At 40.8% G+C, this 25,914-nt stretch overlaps 2 protein-coding genes across 6 annotated transcripts; both read right to left on the bottom strand.

Annotated features, from left to right (window-relative positions):
- Positions 1-219: 219 nt before the first annotated feature.
- LOC148644705 (uncharacterized) lies at positions 220-12,439 on the bottom strand. Of its 4 annotated transcripts, none has more exons than XM_088614415.1 (9): positions 6,702-12,439; positions 6,232-6,424; positions 4,884-4,977; positions 4,408-4,505; positions 3,840-3,955; positions 3,680-3,731; positions 2,279-2,637; positions 1,183-1,347; positions 220-1,047 (listed from the first exon to the last, which is right to left on the bottom strand). In XM_088614415.1, exons 1-7 carry the CDS (start codon positions 6,945-6,947, stop codon positions 2,567-2,569), a joined length of 870 nt encoding a protein of 289 aa, XP_088470541.1. In that variant the 5' UTR covers positions 6,948-12,439; the 3' UTR covers positions 220-1,047; positions 1,183-1,347; positions 2,279-2,566. The 4 variants fall into 4 exon arrangements, 3 of the variants coding, with proteins under 3 accessions (XP_088470541.1, XP_088470543.1, XP_088470544.1); XM_088614417.1 differs by having other exon boundaries at positions 2,279-2,589; XM_088614418.1 differs by having other exon boundaries at positions 6,232-12,439.
- A 145-nt stretch (positions 12,440-12,584) lies between these two features.
- tppp3 (tubulin polymerization-promoting protein family member 3) lies at positions 12,585-20,876 on the bottom strand. Of its 2 annotated transcripts, none has more exons than XM_088614419.1 (4): positions 20,616-20,876; positions 16,710-16,909; positions 16,195-16,348; positions 12,585-13,238 (listed from the first exon to the last, which is right to left on the bottom strand). In XM_088614419.1, the coding sequence occupies exons 2-4, from the start codon at positions 16,895-16,897 to the stop codon at positions 13,047-13,049; spliced, it is 534 nt and encodes a 177-aa protein (XP_088470545.1). In that variant the 5' UTR covers positions 16,898-16,909; positions 20,616-20,876; the 3' UTR covers positions 12,585-13,046. The 2 variants fall into 2 exon arrangements, with proteins under 2 accessions (XP_088470545.1, XP_088470546.1); XM_088614420.1 differs by lacking the exon at positions 20,616-20,876 and adding an exon at positions 20,472-20,609.
- Positions 20,877-25,914: the final 5,038 nt, after the last annotated feature.

The raw sequence follows: 25,914 nt of genomic DNA, 5'->3' as shown, positions 1-25,914 counted from the left end.
AATCACTGCTTTCTTTACTTCAGTGCTACAGTCTCCAGGGCTAAAACCCTGCGGATGCACAAACAAAAAACTTCTTAAACTATTCTATAGGTGATGGCACTTACATCCAGCTCAGTTGTTTCTCCAGATGCCCATTTGATGTGAATCGTGTTTGCTTTGGTGATGTATCAACCTGGGAGCAAGAGGAGCAGGGTCTACCGTGCACTAAGTACACAAAACTAATATAAAATGTAATTTTATTATGTTAAACACATGTGAAATTACATCTGTTATAAATAAAATATCAACTTTCCTGAAAAATAGAAACGTATTGTATTACTTCATTGTATGTTTAATATACTAAACAATGAATATGAATTAATCAGTCCCACTGTTCCCACTCCAATCATATTTCTTGGGCATTTACTGACAAAATCAGAATGAGTCCTTTCCATTTTTCAGGACTATAGTGGTACAAAAATAGTTAATAGCTCACAACTGTTGAATTCCATTTACATAGATTAAGCATTATCAAAAAAATTCCATAAATAAAAATCTTCCAAAATCAATGTTCCATTTCTTAAACTTTTAGACTGAACTGCAAAGACTAAAGGTTTGAAACGTTTTCATTGCACCTCCAGAGCACAAGGACAACAGTGGGTGTTCTGGGAAGAGCCACTGCAGAGGGTTGTCAGAGAGGGGCACTAAGCCAGCTACATTGACTCGGCGAGGGTAATCTGTGCTGTGCAGAGGAGGACTGCAGTCCATTAGATGCTCTGCTGAGGTCAGAGGTCAAACAGGACTGAACATGGTCTATATCCTGCCCAGAGCTCCCTCTTTCCAGCTGCTTTAACAGGTAGTCATTTGTGGACACCAGAGATCTGCAACAGAAGGGCAGCAGAGTTAGATGAGTATGGCCTCCCTTCAGCTCCAGCACCCTCTAATGGAGCAGTGTCTACCTGACTCGCAGCAGGCACAGTGCCTCCTCCAGCTTGTGGGATTGAGTTATCTTTTCGCTCACGGTTCCCACGCGCTCTCTAAGCCCTCTGTATGCTTCCTGAAGCTTGTCTACAAACACATAGGTGGCAGAAAGCGATAACAATAAGGATGTCTTAATATAACAATATTGAGGTTGAATAAAGAAATAGTAATCTAAAGCAGTATACTAATAATATCAGGAATAAAACTAAAAAAATAACCTACTCTCTCCAGTTGCAGACAAGGCAGAAACTTGGGTGCTGCTGATCTGAGTTCGCAAGCTGGTATTCTCTTTCAGCACACTGGACAACCAGTGTTGTCTCGGGGACAACCCTTCAGAAAAACACCTGGAAGAAGCCGCATCCTCTAGGTGCATGGAAACATACAGGTCTGTAAAAAGAGAAATAAAGTAAAGATCCCCCTTTTTTCATTCTGAATACATCATCATTAATATTCTGGCTCAAAATCCAGAGAGGAAATGAATGTGAAAGGCTCCTTCTCCCCGTTTTGACACGATATTCTGCAGCTGGGTAGAGTTGCTCTGTGGAGCAGGAGCTGAGCTCAAGACAGCAGAGATGAGAGATGAACTATCAAGAGCTAATCTCATTAGTCTTCTAAATTGTATGAGGAAGTTTATTCTCCAAAAGAGCTACCTTCTTCCATAATATAATTAAAATCTGACTAGCTATGACCTGTGTGAAGGTGATCTGGATAAGAGCTGAGAAGGCTTGACAGCTGAAAGAACTGTAGTCAGTGAGCCTTGGGTTTGGTTAGCAAATTCTGAGCTACCTCTATTGAGTCTGAGTTGTTTAGGTTTTTAGTGACCAGGTGCTGTAAATATTTTCAATTAGTTCTGAAAGGACACCAATGCCCCCCCCCCCCACCATTCCCATATACTGTATTTTCAAATAATCCCAGATATGAATTTGGGATTTAATTGTTTGTCACCAAATAAAAGGAAAAACAGTGTGATATCAATGTATATTTTCTATATTGAATGCATAACATACTAATCCTAAAATATACAATCCTAAAAAAATCGAACTGTTTTTGTAGAAGAAAACGTTTGTAAAAAAATGTTTGGTTGATTGTTCTGTAGGTATCTGCAATATTGCTCCCTCTTGTGGCCAAAAGTAAATATGCCGACTGCGTTTTATTCTTGGGCATTCAGTGCACTCTGACTTTGGGTCTACTTTTAACATGATTATTCCTGAAGCTACTGTAGATCTTTTTCTAAATATAATCAAGCAATTTTCATGCAGTATGATCTTTCTATTACACTGTGATTTCAGCTGAACACATTCAGGGATATCTTGCTAACCTGAGAGTGGTTTGTTCACTCCGCTGGCACCTGGCTCTACCACAGTAATAGTGTGGTGCGTCAGGGAGCTGCAGGCAGAGTGCGGTACAGCACAGCTGTCAGAAGCCCTGGATCCTCTGCCAGCAGGGGCAGCTCTTCCTGTCTGAGTGCCCTCGGCCCCCGTGGTCTCCTGTCCATTTGCAGTGGGTGACCGGAGGCCCGCTGTTCTCCTGTTGGTCTGGGGGGAACACCTGGAAGAAGCCACCTCCTTCTCTATGTGGCTGTCAGCGAAGGTCAACGCATCCCCTCCTATGGTCTGCAGGGCGACTTACCTGGAGACCGCAGAGAGGAGCGGGTGGGTGAGGGCAGAGGCCGGTACTCTGCAACACAACATTAATATGTCAGTTACCAGCCAGCCACAAGGCTCTGGGACACCATACCAGCCCAAACACAGGAGACCCCAACCCATCACACTGCAGGCACTTTGGTAACTGAAAACACAGTGGCTCCTCCGTTGTAACAACTGTGTTGCACAACTACAGTGAAAACCCAATAATGCAACAGAGTGACAAAGCACTATAATTACTTCACCGTTCTCTCCTAACTAATTCTTTGCCACAACGAGCATTTACACACAATGTTGCTCCCACTTAATTTGTTTAGATTTTAACCTGAAGCAAGAGGTCTGTAACACCAACGGCACAAAAGATTCCCACTCACTCCTGATCAGAATAATACAGGCAAGAAAACATGACAATTGCAATATTTAAATCAGATGGTAATGTGCAAAATGTGTGTCTGTTTTGATTGTTGCTAATTGTCCTTCCTTCCTTATCCACAAGCTTTGCCTTGTCAGCAATGAATCATATGATGGCATGTAATTCGAGATCCAGTTGAGTACATTTTTAGGGTTTTCTTCACTCCACCTTCACATTCTTTACACCACAGTTCATGCCAATAATCCAAAACATGACAATAATCCAAAAAAAGATGACCTATGTTGATGAGTACTGGCACACAGAAGGACATGATGGAAGACTTGATACTCCACATTTAGTACTTTTTTAGAATTGTATAATGTTAACATGCCCAGAGGGGTTGGGCAGCCAGTTGACCTTGGACCCCTTGAGGTTTTTCTTTCTCCTTACAGTTTTTGTTTCCTCTCCTCCGTTGTCTGCTGGCTTTTTCTCTTTCTGTAATGTTATGTCATGTACTGTCACACATTTTTGTTAAGTGCCTGGGGCAACCTTGTTGTGAAGAGCGCTATATAATTATAATTAATAATAATTCCTCACACTTATATAATGCTTTTCTGGACACTCCACTCAAAGCGCTTTACAGGTAATGGGGAGTCCCCTCCACCACCACCAATATAAAAATATATAAAAATAAACTGAATTAAATTCAATGTTAAAAACTCACCCTCTTGAAAATCACTGCACTTAAATTCAGTAGAAAATTGCAAGTCCTGTACCTATGGAAATTAAACAGAAACATTACATTTTAATTAAGACAGATTTCTTACATTTAATGACAGATAAGTCTTATTTTCCATCTTGAAGACAATATGGGAGAACTGTACCCTGTGATGTTTCACATCTCTCAGGCTGTGCTCTACAGTGCTCTGTGCGTGGGAATGTGGTGAGGAGCTCAGGGTCCCATCTGGCTGCCCAGAGCTGCTGGGTTTCTCCTTGAACACTGATCAAAAGAAATGACATGCAGCAAGTTGGCATCACTACTGAAGAGAGAGTATAAAGAAGAAGGGTATTTTTTAGTACTTTGTGAGATTTTAAAAAAATAAAAAAATATGAATGAAGCAGTAAACAGTATAACCATAGTCCAGAAGCATTCCCCCCCACTTTTGTTTTGCACATTATGTAAAGGACATCTTTTTCGCATCTTATGATAACTAGAATGATATAAAACTTCCACAAAATGGGTTAAGAATGTTTATCTTCTAATTGATATCTCCTAATTAAGAGAGAACTTTGCAGCCACATGCACATTTTCTCTTGTGTGTAGAGAGTCATTGTGTGTAAATCTGGACATAACTTAACTTAAATAAAACTGTCCATTACAAGGTAAACTCATTTAAAGTTATTCATTACTACTGTCATCCAAATGAACACACTTGCACACTCATTCCTTACCACAATGAAACGTTAGCCCAGAACTCCATCTGACTTTGTTCTTAAACTCTGGATTCCAGCTTGCTGCTTCAGCTGGATAGTTGGTGTCTGTCTGGGTGCTGGAAACAGACAGCAGTGTCACATCCAATTAGTTTTTTTTCTATGGGGCTTTAAAACCAACACACAAAGATTCATTTAAAACTGCTTTATTGTAAAATCTTGCTCAAATCATTTTAAACATTTTGTCTTTAAAATCTGTATATTACTCACTCTGACATACATGTTTAAGCAGCACTAATTTTTCCACTTTTGTGTCATTTTTATTGTTTTGCAAAAAAGAGAAGGTCTATCTTTGCATGTAACACATCACTGTAGGATCAGCAGCTGTATAATCTAAATATTTTTCTACAATCCTAAAAACTGTCTAAGATAAACTTGTCACAGTAAATAATAAATATCCACCCTCCAGTTTTCCATCTTCCTGCAACTTCTCTTACCTCCCCGTCTCCTTCACAATGGACTGAATGTTTTCCTCATTCTGCCTGAGTGACATTACTGCCTTTCTCTCAGCTCTCCTCACTGGCCTTGCATCTGAAAAACAACACAGCACGTGTCTACAAACAAAGAAATAAATTAAAACTATGTGAGATACAGTCAGCTTAAGACTGCAAGAATCAGAAGAATTTGGAAAGAATCAGTCTTTCCAAATCCACCCCAAGAAGTAAGAGCTCAGTTGAGTTTCCCTTCAGTTCTGATAACATTCCTTGTAGCTACGGGATACGGCTTTAGCCAGCCAAGTAGAAAAGCAGGTAAACTAGAGATCAGTAAACCTGGACCAATCCCGGTGCTCACTTTAGAGTATACAAGTTCCTAGTCAAATATGGGTGAAAATAAAACATTTACAAAGGGGATTAGGTTTTTTTTAAATAAAAAAATTAAAAGATTTCATTTACATCACCTATAGGTAATAATCATGCTTGTGACTTGTGATGTTACACATGTTAAAGTGCTTTAACTAACTCCCATTCACTTCACTGAGGCCACTAAGGCATATCAGGAGCACAATAGGAAGGTTTGCTTCAATCATGCCAGTGGATCTCCTGCTAGCTGATGCCTACAGAAAGAACAGCTAATGGCTATTTATATAGCCTAACAGGCTAATGGCATTTATACTGTATACTGAGTTAAATTATTTGGGCCTTGGGTTCTTTTTATACTTTACCCTTGTGACACCCTTACTATACCTAAAGTGTATGTCTGCAGTTTTCTCATTGTTTTACCATGCGTATGTTATACACTTACACTGTTTTGCCATAGTTTCCCAGGGTTAGTGCATCACTGCAATTGTTAGTGTAATGAAAATACCTTTCAAAGCTTTACAATTGTCTGTCCCTGCTTTATTACTTTTTAAACCACTTTGACCAAAAACTGCTGTTACTGTACAAACTTTCATTAGGATGTTTGTGTACCTTTCCCACTTTCATTAGGATGTTTGTGTACCTTTCCCATGTTTACTATGAATTGGCTTCATTACTCTGCTCTCCTCCCCACTGATAGCTGATGTGTGGTGAGCGTTCTGGTGCACTATGGCTGCCGTCGCATCATCCAGGTGGATGCTGCACATTGGTGGTGGTGGAGGGGAGTCCCCATTACCTGTAAAGCGCTTTGAGTGGAGTGTCCAGAAAAGCACTATATAAGTGTAAGCAATTATTATTATTAATTACTGAGGCCTAATTCAGTGACACACCTGTAGATCAGTGTGAAGACACACTATACAAAACACTGGTGGCTGACTGAGAAACAAGACTCTGCTCACATGCAGTTCAGCTTTATCTAGAGCCATACCAAGCTTCTTCACCTGCTGCAGCACTGCCAGCACCCTGCACCAGTACTCTTCTCCTGGCCTGGTCACGGGACTCAGTCGGAGATCCAGCTCTCTCAAACCCCTCAGCTGTTGCAGGCGAGACACCTCCTCCAGAGTGGTCACATTGTTGAAGTACAGGTTCAGCTTCTCTAGGGAAATCAAGTGCTCCACACCCTGCCAGAGGAAACTGACAGTCATGGTCAAGGATTTCCAACAGCAACAGTAATACAGTAAATCTTGTGTGCCATTTATTTTTCCTACTGCAGTTCTACTGCAGCTACTTTAATTATTAGCACAGCTATAAATTAAGAGTAAACAGACAGAGAGATCCAATGCAGTTCAAGAAAAACTGTCCTGCTTAGAGCTGGCTCTCAGCATTGAAGGAGAACAGATGTGACTATTGTCTGCACCTGGAGCCTGCAGTCTGGAAGGACATTTCCTGCTTCTTTACCTCCAGGCTTACTATGGAATTGCGGGACAGGTCCAGCCAGCAAAGGTTCCTGCAATTGATGAAAGCCTCTCTAATCTCCAGAATCTTCTCACTACAGGAACCCTGCAAAGACAGGGACTGCACTGCACCTGCAAGAGGAATCAGCACATACGACAAAACAGCTCTGCTGGCGCAGAGCCTCAAAACTAATGCATGAGATATGACTTTTGAAATTTGTCCAGACATCCATTGCCACTGTGTATTCATTATTATACAGCTTCACTTTTTGCAAGGAATATAAAAAATGTACACAGTGTGATTCAGAGCTTTAGTACAACGGTGGATGTAAACAAATATAATAATAATAATAATTGCTTACATTTTTTATAGCGCTTTTCTGGACAATCCACTCAAAGCACTTTACAGGTAATGTGGATCCCCTCCACATTACCAGTGTGCAGCCCCACCTGGATGATGCAACAGCAGCTATAGTGTGCCAGAACACTCACCACACACCAGCTATCAGTGGGGAGAAGAGCAGAGTAATTAAGCCAAATTCATAGATAGGGATTATTAGGAGGCCATGATCAGTAAGGGCCATTGGGAATTTTGGCCAGGACGCCGGGGTTACACCCCTAATCTTTTCAAGAAATGCCCTGGGAATTTAAATGACCACAGAGTCAGGACCTCAGTTTGACATCTCATCCGAAGGACAGCGCCTGTTTACAGTATAGTTTCCCCCTCACTATACTGGGGCATTAGGACCCACATGGACCTCAGGGTGAGCACCCCCTGCTGGCCCCACTAACACCTCTTCCAGCAGCAACCTTAGTTTTTCCCAGGAGGTCTCCCATCCAGGTACTGACCAGGCTCACACCTGCTGGGCTTCAGTAGGTTGCCAGTTGTGACTTGCAGAGTGATATGGCTGCTGGCAATATATGTTATATACAAAATATGTTATTGTACTATGATTAGTATAAAAAAATATAAAAAAAGACCCAATTAATATGAAACTTTAAATTCCAAATGGCGTTCTCTAAAATATTTCAATTAAATTGTATACTATATATTGTAACGCATACGGCGGACACTGCAGGTTGTTCGAGCCGGCTTACCAGCGCGGTGAAGTCACCGCCCTTCCCTGTGAATAGCAGGGACCGCAGCCGCCAGCCTGAGGGGAGATTTCCCTTTGGCTCATGTGGCTGGGTCCCTGTTGAGTGACGCCGGAGGTCCGGGTTCGAGTCCCCAGCAGCCGACCTGAGGCGGCAGTGGTGAGGGCATATACCCAAGTGAACCCGAGAGCGTTACAATATTAATTAAATTATTTTACGTTGTATCCGTGTTTGTTTTTAATCGTATAGTGCTTTATAAAATTAAGATGAGTATGATTGCATATGTAGCGCAAGAAAGCGGTGTTACGTTACTTAAAGTTGTTCCCTCAGGAAGATGCGCTTTATCAATCACCCACTCCTCACTGATACACAGGAGCTCAGCTGCCATCATTTCAAACAAGCCCGGTGTTTTACTATAAACAGTACCCTAGCAAAGCCGGAAACAAGAGCAACGGAATACGAGTTCTACGCGTGTTCATAAACTCAAACTTCATAGCCTTTCTTCCCCACTAACATGAGATGAATGTGTTTACCGTTATCCTACAATGACGATAATCTGTCGCTATCCTGTCTTAAAAATTTGTGGAGGTCCTACACCAGAGAAGTAAATAAGTAGGAAAATTGGGAAACCCACACCAACCTTGGAATGTGGGATGTAGGATGTGGTACCTGGGATTCTAAACAAGGCGTGTGACCTCGCTCTGGTGGATTTGAAATTGAGAAAGTGTAAAAGGTATTTTCAAGTATTTTTGTAAATTTCAATTTGGGGCCAGTATTTTAGACATCCCAACTTTGAAAAATTGATTTCGGGTGGGGTCGTCCCTCCCGTGAAAGAAAACTTGCGGACCGGAGGGGTTCCCCTTGTAAAAAAGTCACAGCTGTATAATTAAATAATTCGCTGATAGACACTATAATATATGTGCAATACACTACAGATACTATAACTCACCAGTCCAGTTGAATAATCTCACTTTGCTTTCCTTGTACAGAGATGCGGCTTGTTTAGCAGATTTGAGAAAAATTTGGGAACTGGGGGCAATTTCAGGGAGTTTATGGATCACTTGCAGGAGTCAGGAAGGAGTTTTCGGGAGATTTGGGATGAACCACGTTACTCTTTGTTAATCTGCTTTTGCCATAGTTTGTGTACACTGTAACAACGGCTGCAGGACAGCTCCAGTGTATTAATGTGCTACCACAGTGCTATAGAGCCAAATTCAAACAAGAATTTCTTATATTGGTTTTGAAATCATAGATACCTCAATACTATGGTCTATGTAGTGTGTGCATGGGTGGTCTTTTGAAGGAAATATTATCTCCCACCCTTCCAGACCGATGTGGCTACAGATGTGGCTCTGAGTAGTTACCCTGGGAATATTTATTATTAATCTCAGATGCAGGCTGTGTTGCCAGTAAAATTAATTCTTTCATACGTTTCATGCAGCCTCCACCCTTTAGGATACATTTGGCAGGATTATCATCCTTAGAACTCAAATTCTAAGAAAACAGAGATGAATTTGAATCGTAGACCACCTTACAGAGACTCATTTCATTAAGCCTTCCAAATGCCTTTCTTTGCTGTTTATTAATGTTTTTTTCCTCCTGACTAGCCCTGCAGTCAAGAGCCACAGCATGTGTGAGCTAGTGTGGGCTTTCAGTAACTCCACTGCTCCACAGTTTCTGAGAGAGAAGCACTCAACGGTCTGGCTCATCACTACAGCAGGTGAGGGGTTCTGCTCTTGCAAGGCTACCAGACATGAAGCGTCAAGCACTAAACTAAACTATCTTCCACTTTCTGCACTAAGGATGGAAAGGGAACCTTTTTTCTTAACTTACTTGGCCTCTTAGTGTGATATCAGACATACCAAATTATTTCTCGTTAACAACTTTTGATTTGAGTTGTCATATATGATATAAAAAGTTCATTTCAAATGGTCTTGTGAACCATTCGTTTTCAGCTCTTGCACTACAGAAATGTACTTGTGCCCCCAAAACACTTTCAGCAGGTTAGTGGGGGAAAACACTTAAGGTACTGACTCCTTAGTTGCGAAAGATTTGTTTAAGTAAAAATTAAATATGGAAAATGTAAGCAAATTACACATTAAAAATCCTTTCTTTTAAAAAATCCTTATAATGTTAGGCCATTAGGCTCTGGGCCATGAGCTGATTTCATTCTGAGACGATCGATTATGAGGCACAATTTAAATCACTGCAGTTTGATGTTCTAATCATAAATTTATCCAGAATAAATAAGAAAAGGCTGAAGTAAGTAAAAACCAATTAGGTCATTTGATACATACTTGGACTGTTCCATTAACTAGTTAGAAAGCAATAAGATTTTGCTTTATCTTAATTATGATATAAAACTAGGAAAATACTGTTTCTTATTTTTACCTTAAGTTTATTTTTAACTGTAATGTTAAACTTTCTTCTCTAAATAGAGAGAGAAAAAATCACAATGTGAGGATCAGACTATTATAATGTGTGATAATATTCCTATTATTTAAATTCAATCTAGAACACAAATTTAAGATGTAGAAAACCATTTATCATACTCTGTTTTTCTGTGTGTTTGAATTCTCTTTTATAGTTGAAGGAAGGACACAGTCTTTGTATTTGGTAGTAACTATCCACTGAACTAGCAGCATTTACTCCAGAAGGAAAGAAATCATGCCCAGGCAGCAGGAAAACCACCGATAGAAGACTCAGATGAAATTTGCACAAGAAGAAAGTTGTTATGCACAGAGGTTTTGCAGTCATTCCAGCATGACATTCCATACCATAATAAATGTAAATGTAAATCAACTTTGAGACAGTGGTATGTGGGAGGTAGGTGGTTGTGCACTGCAACAACACTGCTGCCACTATAGGGATTTGTGCCGTCCTGCTGTGGTGCGGTTTAACGTCTGGTAGCCTGTCTGAAGTGCAGCTTGAGCCAGATAATCAAGATTTGCCACTGCCCCCCACCAGATTCCCAGGCAGCATGTGTATAACTTTGGGTTCGTCAGCCACACTGCTTTCACTCTACCTTGCAGCAGAGTTGCCAAGCCTGCGATGTTGATCACAGCAGTATCCACACGCACACCAACACTCCAGCTCTTCTGCTAGTGCCGTCTGGACACAGTCTGATGAAGTAGAGAACCCTGAGTTCTGAGACATGTTGCAAACAACAAGAGCAAGCTGCCCTTTACTGCTGCTGGTCAAGGGTTTGGTGATTCCAATTGATTAGGAATCAATAATTAAAAAGTGGTGCAAGGTGGAAATACAAAGAAAAAATAATTGAAACACTCACTCAAAACCTTACGAAGTAGATGCACACTCACTCAAACACATTCTCCATCACCAAACGCCTTCCTGGTTTGCCAATCCAGTGCCTCTGTGTTTTCCAAAAGTGACTAGATTTAATTATTCCACTGCAAACAGAGAAGGTCACTGGCAGCCTAGTCTAAGTGACCTAAATGGCTAGTGTTACATTCTGATGTCTATTCTCTGTGTCTTGTGGTGGACATGTGGAGCTGGTTATTTCTGTGCACTTAGGGAAGCCTGTCTGGCCCCGTACATCTAACATGTAATTTATCAAACAATTTACCACCACTACCACCTAGTAGACAAATCTGAAGGGCTGATGAAAAACTAGGAATAGAATCCACAAGAGCACAGTAGATCTTCTATAATATCATTCATCAAGTTGTGACAGCACTTCAGAAAACGCTGGAAGAAAGAACTTGAAAGAGCTGCCTTAGCATAGATCTGTTTTTGATTAGGGCTTCCAGGGAGATGGGCCAAACAAGCGTTGCCATGAGGTTGTGTGTTTGGTTACAAACAGAGAGCCTGCTGGAGCCAGGTGCTGGAGTGTTTTTGTGAATCGTTTGGTGCCATGGCAACAGAGACCCACACTGCCTTCCTGTTTCTTGCCAGAGTGTGTGAGGTGATGGGGCTGCTAGTCGCAACACCCATTGCAGGCACTCCATTTACAGCGCTTCTGATAGGCCTGTGAGGAAGACAGACCTTTGTACTCCTTCTGCTCAAGGATGTCAGCAGATCTGTCCTCGTTTCTACAGTCAATCAGAGATGCCCAATAACAAAAAGCTGCACAAATGTACATGCAAAAAATATACAAAATGATAAAAAAACAGAATGCAGACAGAATACCAAATTCTGCAATGATGGAGAAAAACTGAAGCTACAAACCAAGTTTATATAAGAGATAATCTTTTTGTAGGTGAAGCAGATTGTGGTGTTTCCTAAGCCTTAGAGCTGCACATTCAGCCTCTCCTCCCTCAGTGTGTGAGTGTACTGAGGCTGGGAGACACACAGCAATCCTACTGGGCAGCTGCCAGGTCTGTACGACTACAATACGGAGGCTGTTTTATTGCGATTCAAATGTCAAAAAACTAAAAAACGTTCAGACAAGAGCGTGACTATTGGTGTCTGTGGAAAGTTCCTTCTTTAAATTAAAACAGAAAAAAGCTTGTGGACAAAGTCAGACCTGCATGATTAACCAATTATCTTGTCATTAGTGGGCTTGCTCTGCTGCCTAATTGCACTCATTTCTTGTTTTTACTGCTTCAGATTGCATGTATTTTTTAAAAATAACATCTGGTCCTCTGACTAGAGCTCTTCAGCAATGTGGTTTCAGCCTTCTCTATCCCAGGTTCTGGGATTGTGTTTGATTCAGCATTTCAATTTCTGAATCATCTAATTCTTTGACTGCCTCCACAAATTTAATTTAAAGACTTCTACTGTATATATAAATGGTAAATTAAATGAAAATATTGCTATTTCTACAAAAGTCTTTACCTTTAATAACAGGTTCATTTTATTGATATTTTATTTGTTCCAGTTCCAGTACTCTTTTACCACCCATGTTACAAAAATATAATGTAAAGCTTGAAAGAAAAAATGCGTTAGAATACACAAATGTAAGAAAGCTTTATGAAGGCAGAATATTTTGTTAAAAATCAATGTGCATCCCAGTACAATAAAAATCTCTTAAGACATATCCAGAAAATACTCTGCCCTCTTATCAGAGTTTACTGAGATGCAGCTCAGAGAAGCAGGAGTCAAGTGAATTGCAGCAGGGATGGTGAAGAGTGACCTTGCGGGGAGAAATCACGATGGAGCACAGCAAATGCACCACGGGGAAAACTGAGACATGCCAGATTCACCACAGTAAACGTCCATAAGAGAGCTGTCATGACAACACAGAGAGTAATGCTTTGCCCCTGCGAGGAGGTGTTACTGGGCTCTGCTCGGTCTACTTGGCCTTGGTCTTCTCGTCGAAGGTGCCTGCGTTCTTGTACGCGCCCACGTAGCCCGTTTTCTCCACCAGGTCCTCACGGCCGCTCTTGCCCTTTCCCTTTCCACTCTCGTCGAAGCGCTCCTTGTGGGAGCCCGTGTACTTCGAAGTGTCTGTCAGCCTGTCCACGGCGCCTGTCTTTGTCGTTTTCTGGAGGAACATCGGAGAGGTGGGCTGTCGTGACTCTCTGTTTATTTTAAAAGAGCACCTTTTATCTCAGGCTTTCCCAGAGGGCTGCCTGCTCTCTGTTCTCCTGGCTCTAATTACAAGAGAACCAGCCGTCACACCAGGCACCTGTCCTGGGGACAGAAGTATGATCACCTGCTTGCTCACCTGCATTCACAGGTACAGAGATTAGCTAATTAGTTCATTGAACAGTACACCCTAACTATAACTGACCTGGGGGTTATGAGGGTGCAATAGACTTGAAAGAGGTGTGCTTATAAAAAATGGCTAAAAAAAACATTTACTACCCTTACTTATTTAGCTAAGTTTCACTTACCTCCTGCCATATTGTATATCTGCAGCAATTATTTGCAAACTTGCAAACAATAGCACAAACTGCAATGTTTGTATCATATTCAAAGAGCTCAAGAAAAACCTCTTCTTGAATTGAAGACACACCAAACCAGGGTGTGAGAGCCATCATGAGAAACATGTCCAAGGGGAGTTAGGAAAAACAATGGAGGTCTGCTGCCAAGCCTTAACACACTGGGAAACAAGGAAACCACCTTGCACAGCTGTGCTGCTGACATTGTTCTAATCTGAGGTGAAACTCCAAGGCTCTGATGGAGGTGGTGGGGTTGAGCCCACCCTACACAGCCAGAACCCTAGAGGAGCGACATCACCATATGGCTACACAAGGAAGAGCATCAGCTAACAATCCTAAACCATACTGACAGAGAGACAGGCACAAAGAGGAAGACAGAAGGCAGACACCTCTAACTGCTTGACATAAAACCATCCAGAATTTCCTCCCTGCAATTACGGAACTTATGCTGAGCTCGAAGCAAATCCCAGCCTGTGCCAAATATTCCTTTTTTAAATGATTAGTTTTGTCAATTTTTTGGTTTATTTTATACCAATGAACTGAAAGGAAAAACAGAGGCAGAAAGCTTCACACAAAACACTTCAGGACATAGAGCTCTGTCTGGTCCTGTAGAGTGAGAGCCTGTGTTTCCGGGCCTTTGCAGATTCTGTGTTTGCTGGTATATCCAAGCCCTACAGAACACTCAATGAAGCTCTGTATATGAGAGGTGTTTATTACAACAGCTGTTTCTGATCTGCTGGAATCTCATTTTAGAAAATACTTAACAACAGCTGCAAAATACTGAAGAGCTTAACCCCCAGTAATAAACACATGTCCTTGAAACCTCTTTAAAAAAAACTTTTGTTTAAGCCTTTGTCTCCTGTTCCTTCTTTATAATAGCAAATGTACATTATTTAATCATGCTTTGTTTTAATAATCATCATTTTACAATGGCAGAAAGCGGTATGAAGTGAAATCAACAAGCGTCTTGGCATGTCCCACTGCATCCGGAGAAAACTCAAACTGCAGAGGCGAACGAATTCAAGGACTCATTAAGCAGAAGTAAATGCACCATCATCTTGTCACATATGTTGTGTTGAAATGTGATTGGAAATGGATTTATAATTCTATAGTTTATTCTTGACAATGTTCTGTATTGAGAATATACTGTATACTGATGTGTACAAACTGAAATGTCCCACTCAGAGTATCAAGAGTGCCACCCTCCTGTTAACATCAGTCGTACTTGTCAGTCTATATTTTATTTCCACTCATCTTTAATGTCACGTTGTCTACAGTATTTCATTGCATTGTGACTGGATTAAGAGCATAGCGCCTTTTATGACCTTTGCAAATGACATGAAAGTCTCTGTTACTGAACACTTGTTCCACTTAAAAACTTAAGCACTGGATTTAGATTAAATAAAGAAAAGGTTTTGCTTAAGGTGTTCCTTACACCTGTCAGAATACCAAAATATTCTAAACACTAAGAATGCAGTTCTGAGCTCATCCCAATCCTCATCTGAACTCTCCTAGTTAGCTGTTACACAATAAAATGTGAAACAACAATTAGGAAAGTTTGTAGAGCATGTTTAAATAGTGAAACTTTGAAAGAGCAACAATTCATATGGTCATAGTGAAGAAGCCCTTTGTTAGTATTGGTGTCACACACTGTGCCAACAGTTAGCCGGGAAGAGACAGCACTGTCTGTGGTGGGAGCATAGATCCTCTGGCTCCTTCAGCAATCTAGTAAACTGACCCTCCTGCTGAGGTACAGATGGTTTTGCTGGTGAAGATTACTGCTGTGTGTAGCACCAAATTTCATGACCACAATTAGGTTAATGTAGGTTTATACTTGTTCATTTCCACACTGTTTTCAGTTTACAGAGACCTTAGCACCACTTATTTCCAAATAATGATCTCATTTAGTCAGTAGAGCACTAAGAAAAATAACTGTCTGAAAGTCTGGATTTTAGCACCTACCCAGTGAAGTCTGTTTTCATATTCAAGGCAAGTAAGGAAGTATGAAAGAGGGGCCCTGAGGAACTGAGGCTGATTCTTCCATGTGCACATTTCATTAGAAACTGATCGTACTGTGTAGAATAATCGACTCCAGAACACTTGAATATTAATGGAAGAGCTTCTGCCACACTAACACACAGTTCAAATAATCTTGATTGTTATTCATTGATTTATTAAATCCAGAAAACAAGTCACATTATTACAATAATTATATTTCAGTGTTGCTTTCTTTAGATATACTGTAATTATCTCTTTCCTACAACAGAACCTCATTTTAGGAGTAAAATGCATTGAAATCTGTGTCAAGCTGTTGTTTCGTTGAAGCATGTGGCAGTTCCAAGCCATGAACTCTCAGTGAGTGTAGAGAGAGCAGTCAGGCAGCTCACTCACGGTATGTCAAGTACAACAAGCTCTCAACTGGTACAGTGAGGAGACATTGGGGAACAAATATCAATGAGTACAGAAGAAGAGAGAGGGCACCAAGAAACACAAGTGGATAACACTTGCTACTAATGCAATGATCTCCACCCTTCCCTGAGAAACCTGCCAACTCACCGTCACCCCCACATTGGCTGGCTCCTTGCCCTCGATCAGTTTATAGACGGACTTCAGTGCCTCCTCGTTGCTCTGACCTTTGAACTTCTTGGGGGCCAACTCTTCCAGGGCTTTGTGGAACTCGTCATAGGTGATGACCCGGGCTGTCTTTGCCCTACCAGTTCAAAAGAGGACGCAACAACTCCTCATGCCTTGATCCCACTTAACACAGCAGCAAAAAGTGAAAAAAATTCCTTCAACAATAATGGATTAAAGCACACCGTGGAAATAAGACCATGGTGTTAGGTACAACTCCTACATTAATCTGCAACAATATCAGTAAATTATTACAAAAGAGACTCCTTCATGATATAATCGTATGGATGGTTTTATTTTGAGGTTATGATCTATACCTACTGTAAGTGTCACAGCGTGATTATCCTTTGGAAGTAATGTATACCGGGCTTCCTTGAAACATTGTAAAAACTGCTTGATCCTGATGCTCACTGCTGTCCGTATCCCAGCACCAGACTTACTTCACTTTGGTGAAGACGATATCGACATCTGTGCTGGTGACGTGTTTGCCATCGATGATTTTGCAGTCCTTGCACAGCTTGGCCCAGTTCTTGCCATTCATCTCCTTGCCTGTGGCCTTGGTATCCCCATGAATGGCGAATTTCCTGAAGGCCTCCTGCAGCAGGGCCATGTCCGTGCTTTCAGCCATCCTGAGTTGACTCTGAAACACAAGGCAGTCATTTAGAATAATTACTACCACATCTGGAATACTGCACATGACAAGGGTCTCTGCTCCACATCACAAAAAGGAAAAATGAGGAAAATACCCAGCATCTTGAGAGAAACTGTATGTAACATACAGTGACATAGTGAGAGGCAATCATGGAAATGGTGTTGGCTCACATGGGTGAGGGAACAACATTTTGGCCATGAGGATAAGGCCAATGGATCCAAGGAGAAGCTGCAAAAAGTGATGTTGGAGAGGATTGAGGGATGTGCAGTGATGAATCTTGGGACCGGGGAGCAGGATACCTGTATTTGTGTATAATCAGATAAGGTTAAGGGTTTGCCTTTTCTCTGGAATCTCTTTTTATCTCTCATGTTGAGAGCTCCAGTAGAATCCAAAGAATCCCTCTAGACAATGAGGACATTGCTAAGACGGTTTCATAAGGACCTGTGCCTTGAGATGTCAGAGAAGACTGATTATCAACAGCAAATTATCTCTGAGAAGAATTACTCAGAGAATTTCCTCAATGTCCCTCTTGGATCCATGGCAGTGATGCAGCATCCAACTCAGATGGTACCCAGCCCGGGCACCATCCAGACATGTGGGGAGGAGAATAGGATAGTTTGGGATAGTTTGGTCAGAACATATGTATCTACCTGGTGGGCCAACATATGAATAATATTTAATCCTACTCTTTATTTCAAACATGCATCAGTGAACCGAAGGAAAGCTTACAACAGGTAAAATGTTAGAAGTAAATTCTGCATAGGAAAAGGCAACTTTGTAGCATGTAGTGTTATATGAAGGCAGCGCTGATGGTCTTTTCTGCTTAACCCTGAGGAAATCTACTCCAAATCAGTTCCACACCTATCCCAGGTCACCAGGGAACTCAGATTTTTTTTAACTTAAAGCACATAAAAGAAAGAAAAGCAAAGATCACCATTATCAATGTAATTTTGCCTTAGAACATTAGGGACTTTTTCTCTTCTATCCAAAAAAGTAGAAATAGAGCAATAATGTGGTTTGTTTCAGCACTCTGCTGTGAAGCCGCAAATTGCTTGCTATTCAAATTGCTTGCCTTTCAAGGAAAACATACGAATTAGTAAGGAAAGAACATGTAAACATTTGAAATATTTTGGTGCAGAATAAAGAACCTGCTCATCAGTCTTATTACATTTATACAGAATTAGATTATTTGGAACAGTTGTACGGTATATTAATATTGTACACAGACAGATGTCATTCCAGCTAGTTGTGTGACTGGTCACAATGATTCTACACACCTGAACTAATGTAGGGTTGCCACAGCAAAGAAGGTGAATACTTATGCAAGTAACATGTTTTAGTTTTGTAGATTTTGCTTTCACCCATTAAAGAGTTCTGTATGAGCATTCAAGTTTTAACTAAAATATTCACTTTAAAAAACTGTGTAGGCATTTTTTGTAATTCAACAAAATGGAACATCATTGAAAGGGGAAATTGTTTGTAAGGCACTGTATTAGCTTGCACATCAATTTAATGTTTGTTAACCCTCATTTACACATTCTGGGGCCTGTGTAAAATCTTCTATTCAGTATTCAAATTATATTTGAATATTTTATTATGGATCTTAAATGGGATTTGTTCATTCGTCATTCTGTTCAGTAAATTTGTATTGGAGGGGGGGGGTCTGGGCTTCCGTAACGTGTAACGTGGTGCAAGGTTCTGTCTGCAGGTTCAAGTTCACAGTGTGGCCCATTACACAATTCTCATTCATCTCATTTTTCATGGCATCATGGCGATCTACGTGGAAGATTAAATTTAGATTTCCTCCAGGAATACAGCAGATTGTTGTGAGGAGTAAGAATCCATGCACATCAATTTCCCTTCGGGATCAATAAAGTCTTATCTATCTATCTTCTTCTTATAATGTTCTTTTGTGAATGTCATTTTTTATGCTCCAGCACTCGAACATTTCTGTTCCTATGGTGTTATATGTCTGCCCAGAATATATCAGTGAAAAACTGACATTCCCACTGCAAGTTACAGGGTTAGGAGGGCTGGTAATGGAGTAGTAGTAGACTGGTAGTGGAGTAGTAGTGCAGTGCTAGTGGAGTAGTTGTGTGGTATCAGTGGAGTAGTGGAGTGGCAGTGGAGCAGTTGTGGAGTGTCAGTGGAGTAGTAGTAGACATTTAGTGGAGTGGCAGTGCAGTGGCAGCAGAGTGTCAGTGGAGTAATAGTGAAGTGGTAGTGGAGTAGCAGTGGAGTGGTAGTGGACTAGTAGTGGAGTAGTTGTGGAGTGTCAGTGGAGTAGTAGTAGACTGGTAGTGGAATGGCAGTGGGCTAGTAGTGGAGTGGTAGTGCAGTGGCAGCAGAGTGGTAGTGGAGTAGTATTTATTTTATCCAAAATAACCTGGATAATCTCAAGTGGAGTAGTAGTGGAGTGGTAGTTGCCACCAGCACCTGCACTGCACATATATTCTGGAGCATAAGTCTTCGCATAGTTCACCCTGCCAGCCTTCTTATACAAAACACAATTCTAATTTAACTCCAAAATTCCACAATTGAGCACAAACTCTTAATAACATTTCAGATGAAAAAACATCCATACAGATGTTTACAAGATACCCTCACCACTTTGTGAATTGGAGTAGAAAACATATAAAAATAAAAATAATCATGGTAACATATACAGTGCACTTTTTATGGCCGGTCAAACTATTTAAAATTCAGTATTTTTCATAATGGAGAGCTTCGGTATATTTTCAATATGTAACAACCAATATCTGTTTAATCCTCTCTGTGGAGCAGAGGGAGCCTCCCAGTAGAACCACAAGAAAGATTTAGAAAATCAAGCAAAAAATATTTTGCTGTTGTTTGAGTCCAGTTGGTAATCAATGATAACACATCATGTAAGCAAAACAAAGACATGAAAAACAATTGAAGATCAAAAGGGACTTTAATTTGTCATTTAAACTATGATGAATTATTATTTTCATATAGTTTACCAAAACACACAGTTCTGTTGCTGCTGATATTGTTTGAGTTTATCAAAATCTTCATATACAGTAGCTATTTTCTTGGCTCAGAAATATATCAGGACTGGGAAAGTAGGATTAACACTAAATTGTATCAGATATAGAACATTTTATGAAATGAAGTTTAGTTGCATAAACATTCCTAGCATTTATACAAACATCATAGAGTAATACCTAAAAACCAGTAAGTCCTGTTTTTAATATTTTTCAAATAAAAAAGTATAATATTTTTAAATATTATTTTAAAAAATTCAACAAATTCTGACAATTCCCAAAATCATACCAAAAAAATAAAGACACAAGAGTAATTTATTGCCTTTAAAATCTATACCCCAGACCTCCAAAAAATAACAAACAACAATTGCCCAATTTCGTCTTCTCAATCACACTTCTTTTGGCAAAACCATGAGAATGTAAACAACAATATTTAAAGCTGCTGCCTTACAATCTTCGAAAAGAAACGACAGTTCCCATGTTTCATATTTATAGATGCACAGCTCATCAAGTCATCCTGCAAATCCGGAACACAAATTGCTCACCTTTCTTGATTACAAAAGAAGAAAAAAGAATTGCACTTTGCAGAACGATCATGCAGTGAGCCTCATTGAGCACATGCATGTGTCTGGTCAAAGCCAAACTAGAGAAAAAGGGACTGCTGCAGCCAAGCAGGCAGCTTCTCTTACCTCTGCAAAGCTCCTACAGCTGGGCTGCACAAACTCTCTCTGCTCTGCGCCTGCCTGCGTCCTCTATACTGAAATGTGCTTTAAAGGCTGAAGGCTTGTTATCTTCTGTTTATTCCTGTATCCATAGAGACATCCTGTTTAACATCAAGGGAGTGCAATAAAAAAAGAGAAAATCTTTCACTACAACTGAGTGACCAAGGTCATTTATCAGAGCAGCAGTGGCAGCCTCTTTAGCGAAGTAACTCAGTGCATTATGCATGATTAAAGGGTGCTAACAAAGACATCGGAGGCACTGCCTATGTGAAGGGAGGACAAGGGGTTCTCCCTTGTCCTCCTGCACCTTAATTGTCACACTAAAACCCTGCCTGAGTCAGCATGCCTATAGCCTCAACTGGGAATCTTAACAGAACAGCGTAACCCAGCACACATGTGCTGAGAACATTTCTGCAGCAGCTGGAGAACAACCAGCTCTGTCTCATGTTGCTAGCTGGCACTCAGGTCAACAGCCCTTTAAGTGCATGTCAATTGCACAGCGCAGGTGTCATGTAAACGTCTGCTGTTGTATCCCACAAAAAAAGCATGGTGGAGTGTAGTCAACCAAAGTACAGGGATGGTAAAACCTTCAGAGGTAAACCAAGAAAAAGGCCATAACAAACCACGCAAAGCAAAATAAAAACATTGTGTGATCCTGGCAAAACAATTGCAGAGCTGCAAAAATACAGAAATTTCACCATGGGACACTAGCACACTGGGGCCAAAGTGAATCTCAGATCTAATCCATAAAAAAACACCTGCTGCAATGGGATAGGTTATATGATGAGAGGCGTTATCTGCAATAAATGCTTTTGGTTTCAGTACTCGTGTCTTGTATTTTCTAATGCCTCTTAACGTATTATATAGAAATATAATTATAATGAAGATAATGTTTTTTTTTTCCAAATTGCTAAGAGTCTCTGCAATCCCAAGTTTAACCCAGCTCACTGTCTCAGGTGGTGGGGACCAAATAACACTGACTACAGTTGGCATTTTGTGTGGAATGACCATTAACAAAACAGCAATCGTATTATTTTGGGAGAATATAATAAAAATAAATGTCTATAGTATAATCAATCAAGGTATAAACACCATTGAGTCAATATCAATGAAAAGGGAATTCTACTCCTGTCTTCAAATTGTCTGTACATGGGCTTTAAGTAAGCACAGGAATTCTCAGCTCTGTACAGTGAAGTGTAACATTTTGGCCCTTAGTATTTCCTTGCTGCAACACAAAACAGGCTAATACTTCATCATTAAAGCTCCATCAATATACAGAGAATCATATCTGTCAACAAGGAAACAGCTGAAGACAAACAGGAACAACAGGACTTGAGATGCCGGTCTCTGAAAAAAACATAAAAGGGTTATTAGGGATTTCCTGTCTGAAAGAATGTTGAAAGAGATCCTAATTCCATATGAGCAGCTCTCCACCCACCTGTCTGGCCTGTATAAATCAGCAGTTCAGCTTTTACATCAGGATGGTGCAAGACAACAGACAAAAGACCTATTACCATCCAATAATCTCTTCAGTCTTGTGTTTCCTTCATTGTAAACTATATCACTATGTGCTGAGGGAAACTATGAGGAGCTGGACTGTACCCCTTCCTCCCTCTGCGACTGGCTGTCGGAGATGCAGAGATCACTTATTGATGTTTCTGGGCTGCCTGAGCTGTCCCATCTCTAGGGGTTTCTTCCTCAGCCTCCAGACAGCACCGCGATGTGCCCAGGACCTCAGAGCTCTGATCAGCCTGGGCAGCTGACCAGCCTGGGTTCTCTCCTCTCCCCCAGGTCTAGGGGTATCTTCACCATGGCCTATTCTCCCTGTATGTATGGCACACACAAGCAGCAATCACCAGCCAACTCTGACCTACTATGTCTGATGTAATATAGATATATATTTTAATTAGCCCTGGATCCAATTAGAAAAGGATGGAAATCTCTCTCCAACTTAACAGCCCATAAAGTCATACATAAATACAGTGCCTTATACTGCCACATCTAGACAGCAGCTGTAAAGTAATTTTTACTTGTTTATGCTGTAGGAAATATGTAATTGAATTTTCTCACCTCTGAAGTGAGTTTGGATTTAGAGCAGATTTTTCTTTGATGACCAGAGCAGCCCAGCAGCGACCTTTTTCTCTGTCAGATGCCCTATCTGTGCTCAGGATTTTCAAGACGGCACAACTCTGGCAACAGCAAAAACAAACAGAGCTCACATCGCTGCCAGGCGCTCTCAGTTTTATGTTTCAGAGGCTTTTCTCGTTTGTTGGTAATGTTATTTAGGGAGAAGAGGGGAGGAAATTAAATTTTAATTCTGTCTCTGGAAACTGCCAGGCAGTCAATACAAAAATAATAAGGGCATTTCTTTTGACTTTTACTAGAAAAGTTGATTATCAATCTTCATATGCTGCCATAGTGCAGAGAGCTCACCTTAAAGAGCCATGGCATGTACAACTGTAGAAAGTTTAGTTAAGTTTATTGTCATACGCACAAGTACAATACTTATTTGCATGTGCGCTCCAATACAAAGACATTAAATGAATCACCAAAATCAAACACAGAACAGCAGCAGCAACAACCAGAAGTAAAATAACATACAACTTCAAAAAAAGTCAGACAAGCAGTTTGAGGAAAAAACACCATCAGTGTAAGTCAGTGGTAGGTGCAGCTGATTGGTTGCTGACGTTCAGAAGAAACATCTGATTTTATAAATCTGATCTTATAAAGGATCCCCTCGTCTCTTGTGTCCCACGCAGTGTGTTGTCCCAGGGTATGTCCACTCTGCCCTTGGCAGCCAGTTTGCTTGGAGTAAAACAAAATAGGCCAAAATAACCTAGCACAGAGGCAGTTCAGAGCTGTTGATTTTACCCCTGAGGTGTTTGACAGGCTGGGTGATAAAACCTTGAATTCTTTAAGGCAAGGCCACTGTGATCACTGTGGAGTTATAACTGCTCTGTGAACAGAAACTGATAACATCCGAAGAGACTGAGCTGCCTCTCTTACCCACTGCCATGCCTGAGCATGCTTTCAGAGAAGGTGAGGCTGTGTAATGATACAACTGCACATTATTCAAAGCACCTGGAAAATAAACCCACCAAGTGTTTCATAGGTTTGGAGACACAGGCAATGGTCTGCACTGCAGTGCAGGCATGAGCGTTCTGTCCCTGCAAAAGTTATGTTTATTCTTAACTGTGAACATCCTGTTGCCACTTAAAATACTCACTAGGCTCGAAACATGAGCCCTTTTGCCATATCAACATGTCAACCCTGGACGGCCGTTTCTGAAGAGCGAACAGTGCAAGGCGAAACACCTCTTCATATCGTATTACCAGTGAGAGCATATAGGTGACAAACCAGTCTGGGATCTCCAGCAAGCAAAACACATAGACACTTGAAAGGCAAACAGCACTTGAAATTGACACATTCAACGTGTTTTACAGCAATAATATTGAAACTGCCATTTAATACTGTCTTCTTAGCTTTTATGAACTGTTCTTAAAACCTGGACTGACTACTAGGAATACGCAAATGGGCATTTCAGACCAGCTGGTTTAAGGAGCGATTACAGAGTTGTGTGGGGAGATAGGAGCTTGTCCCTCTGAGAACCCCGCATACCAAGCCCACAGTACACCCTAGCTCGGATTCACAACCAGCCCCACAGTCAGACAGAGCTCTGGCCAGCCAAGAGCCATCAGAACATTCTGCAAATGTTACAAACCACAGGAGGCATTCGGCACTTTCTCAGTATGGGCTCACAGTTTCAAAGGTGGGGACCCTGAGGACAGTGTTTGGGGAGCGCAGCCCTAAGCTTTGTCCACCTCAGAGAGAAAGTGCCACAAATCTGGGGCAGCAAGTGACTACTAGTGAATGAGCGGTCCCTGAATTCTCTCACTGTAAAAAAAAATATTTGTTTTCCTGACAGGAAAACAAAGAAACAAAACTCACGATTTGTACAGCGCTCTCTTCCCCGATGACAGTGCAAGTGCAGTGATTTGTTTCTCAGATTATTCTCAGATCTGAAAAATCTCATATTGTCGTTTTTTCTGTTTTCTGATGGGAAATGTCCTGGCCTATCAATGTAAGAGTCATTTCACTGAAAATGTGCCTTGTTTATACAGATTGGATTAGGGGGAGGAGGAGATATCAAAACCAGAGACAGAAGCAAAACTATCCTGTGTGAATCCCCAAAGACTGGTTACTATAGCATTCAGAAATAACTCTACCACATACAGTAAAATGTTGAAAGGCACAAGAAGGACGTTTGGTTTTGTTTGTTTAATAACAGAGAAAGACCAGACAAGACTATTTTGGGACACAAGCAACAGAAAACCTTGTGAATAAAATAAAATTCAACGTGACAATGATCAGAAGTGGGAACAGTTAAGATATATACTGTACCAAAAAGTCAACTCCTTTTCAGAAAAATGTCCATATACAGTAATATAAATTCACACATATACAGTAAGTCAAGAAGAGTAACACACAGTAAAGGCTGGAGAGAGAAACATGCTAATGTACACTATCCTGCAGAACAGGACCCTAACTCCTGTCTGTGCCTCCACTCCACACTGTGCTCAGGTATGAGGGTAAGACGCAGCTTGTATGAGCAGCTCCCGATTGCTTGCATTGATACAGACCCAAAAAACATCAGTAAAAAAACAAAACACTTTTTTACTTGGATAGATTCCCAGGTTGTGATCTTATTGTAAATGAATGAAACCTAGGAATACCAACTGTGAGCCACCTGTATGCGCTACTGTGCCGAATGTACAGAAATATGCACACAGCTCTTAATGCCCCCCTTTGTTCTTTGTGATTAATTGCAGGTGCTCAATTGTGAGACTGCAAGGGATCTTCACACTGTGTTTGTATAGTTGAGTAAGCAGCTTTACCTCCGTACCACAAAGCAAAAGAAGCAAGCACCCGGGACAGAGGGAACATTTACAGTACCTGCCTTCAGGCAACACGAGGTGCAGAACTCAGACTGCAAAACCTGACTGCAGGTTTAGATCCATCAAAATTATAATTATACTCTATTGTAATGATAAATAATTCTCTGGGGCTGGGAAAAAGAATCGAAGTTCTGTTTATGATTTTCAACTGTATGAAACTGCTCCTTGAAAACAATTAGCACTGATCAGTTTCTCCAGACAAATGCTGTTTCTAAGAAAACATGCTAGTTAATAGAACATGCACTGAATAGTCTGGTTTGATTTTGTTTAATCCTGAAAGTATGCTGCATGCATGTGTAAAGTATAGTTTT

This window comes from Lepisosteus platostomus, chromosome 20, assembly GCF_059453375.1.
Source record: "Lepisosteus platostomus isolate fLepPlt1 chromosome 20, fLepPlt1.hap1, whole genome shotgun sequence".
Lineage (NCBI taxonomy): Eukaryota > Metazoa > Chordata > Actinopteri > Semionotiformes > Lepisosteidae > Lepisosteus > Lepisosteus platostomus.
This window is presented reverse-complemented; position numbering and strand designations above follow the sequence as displayed.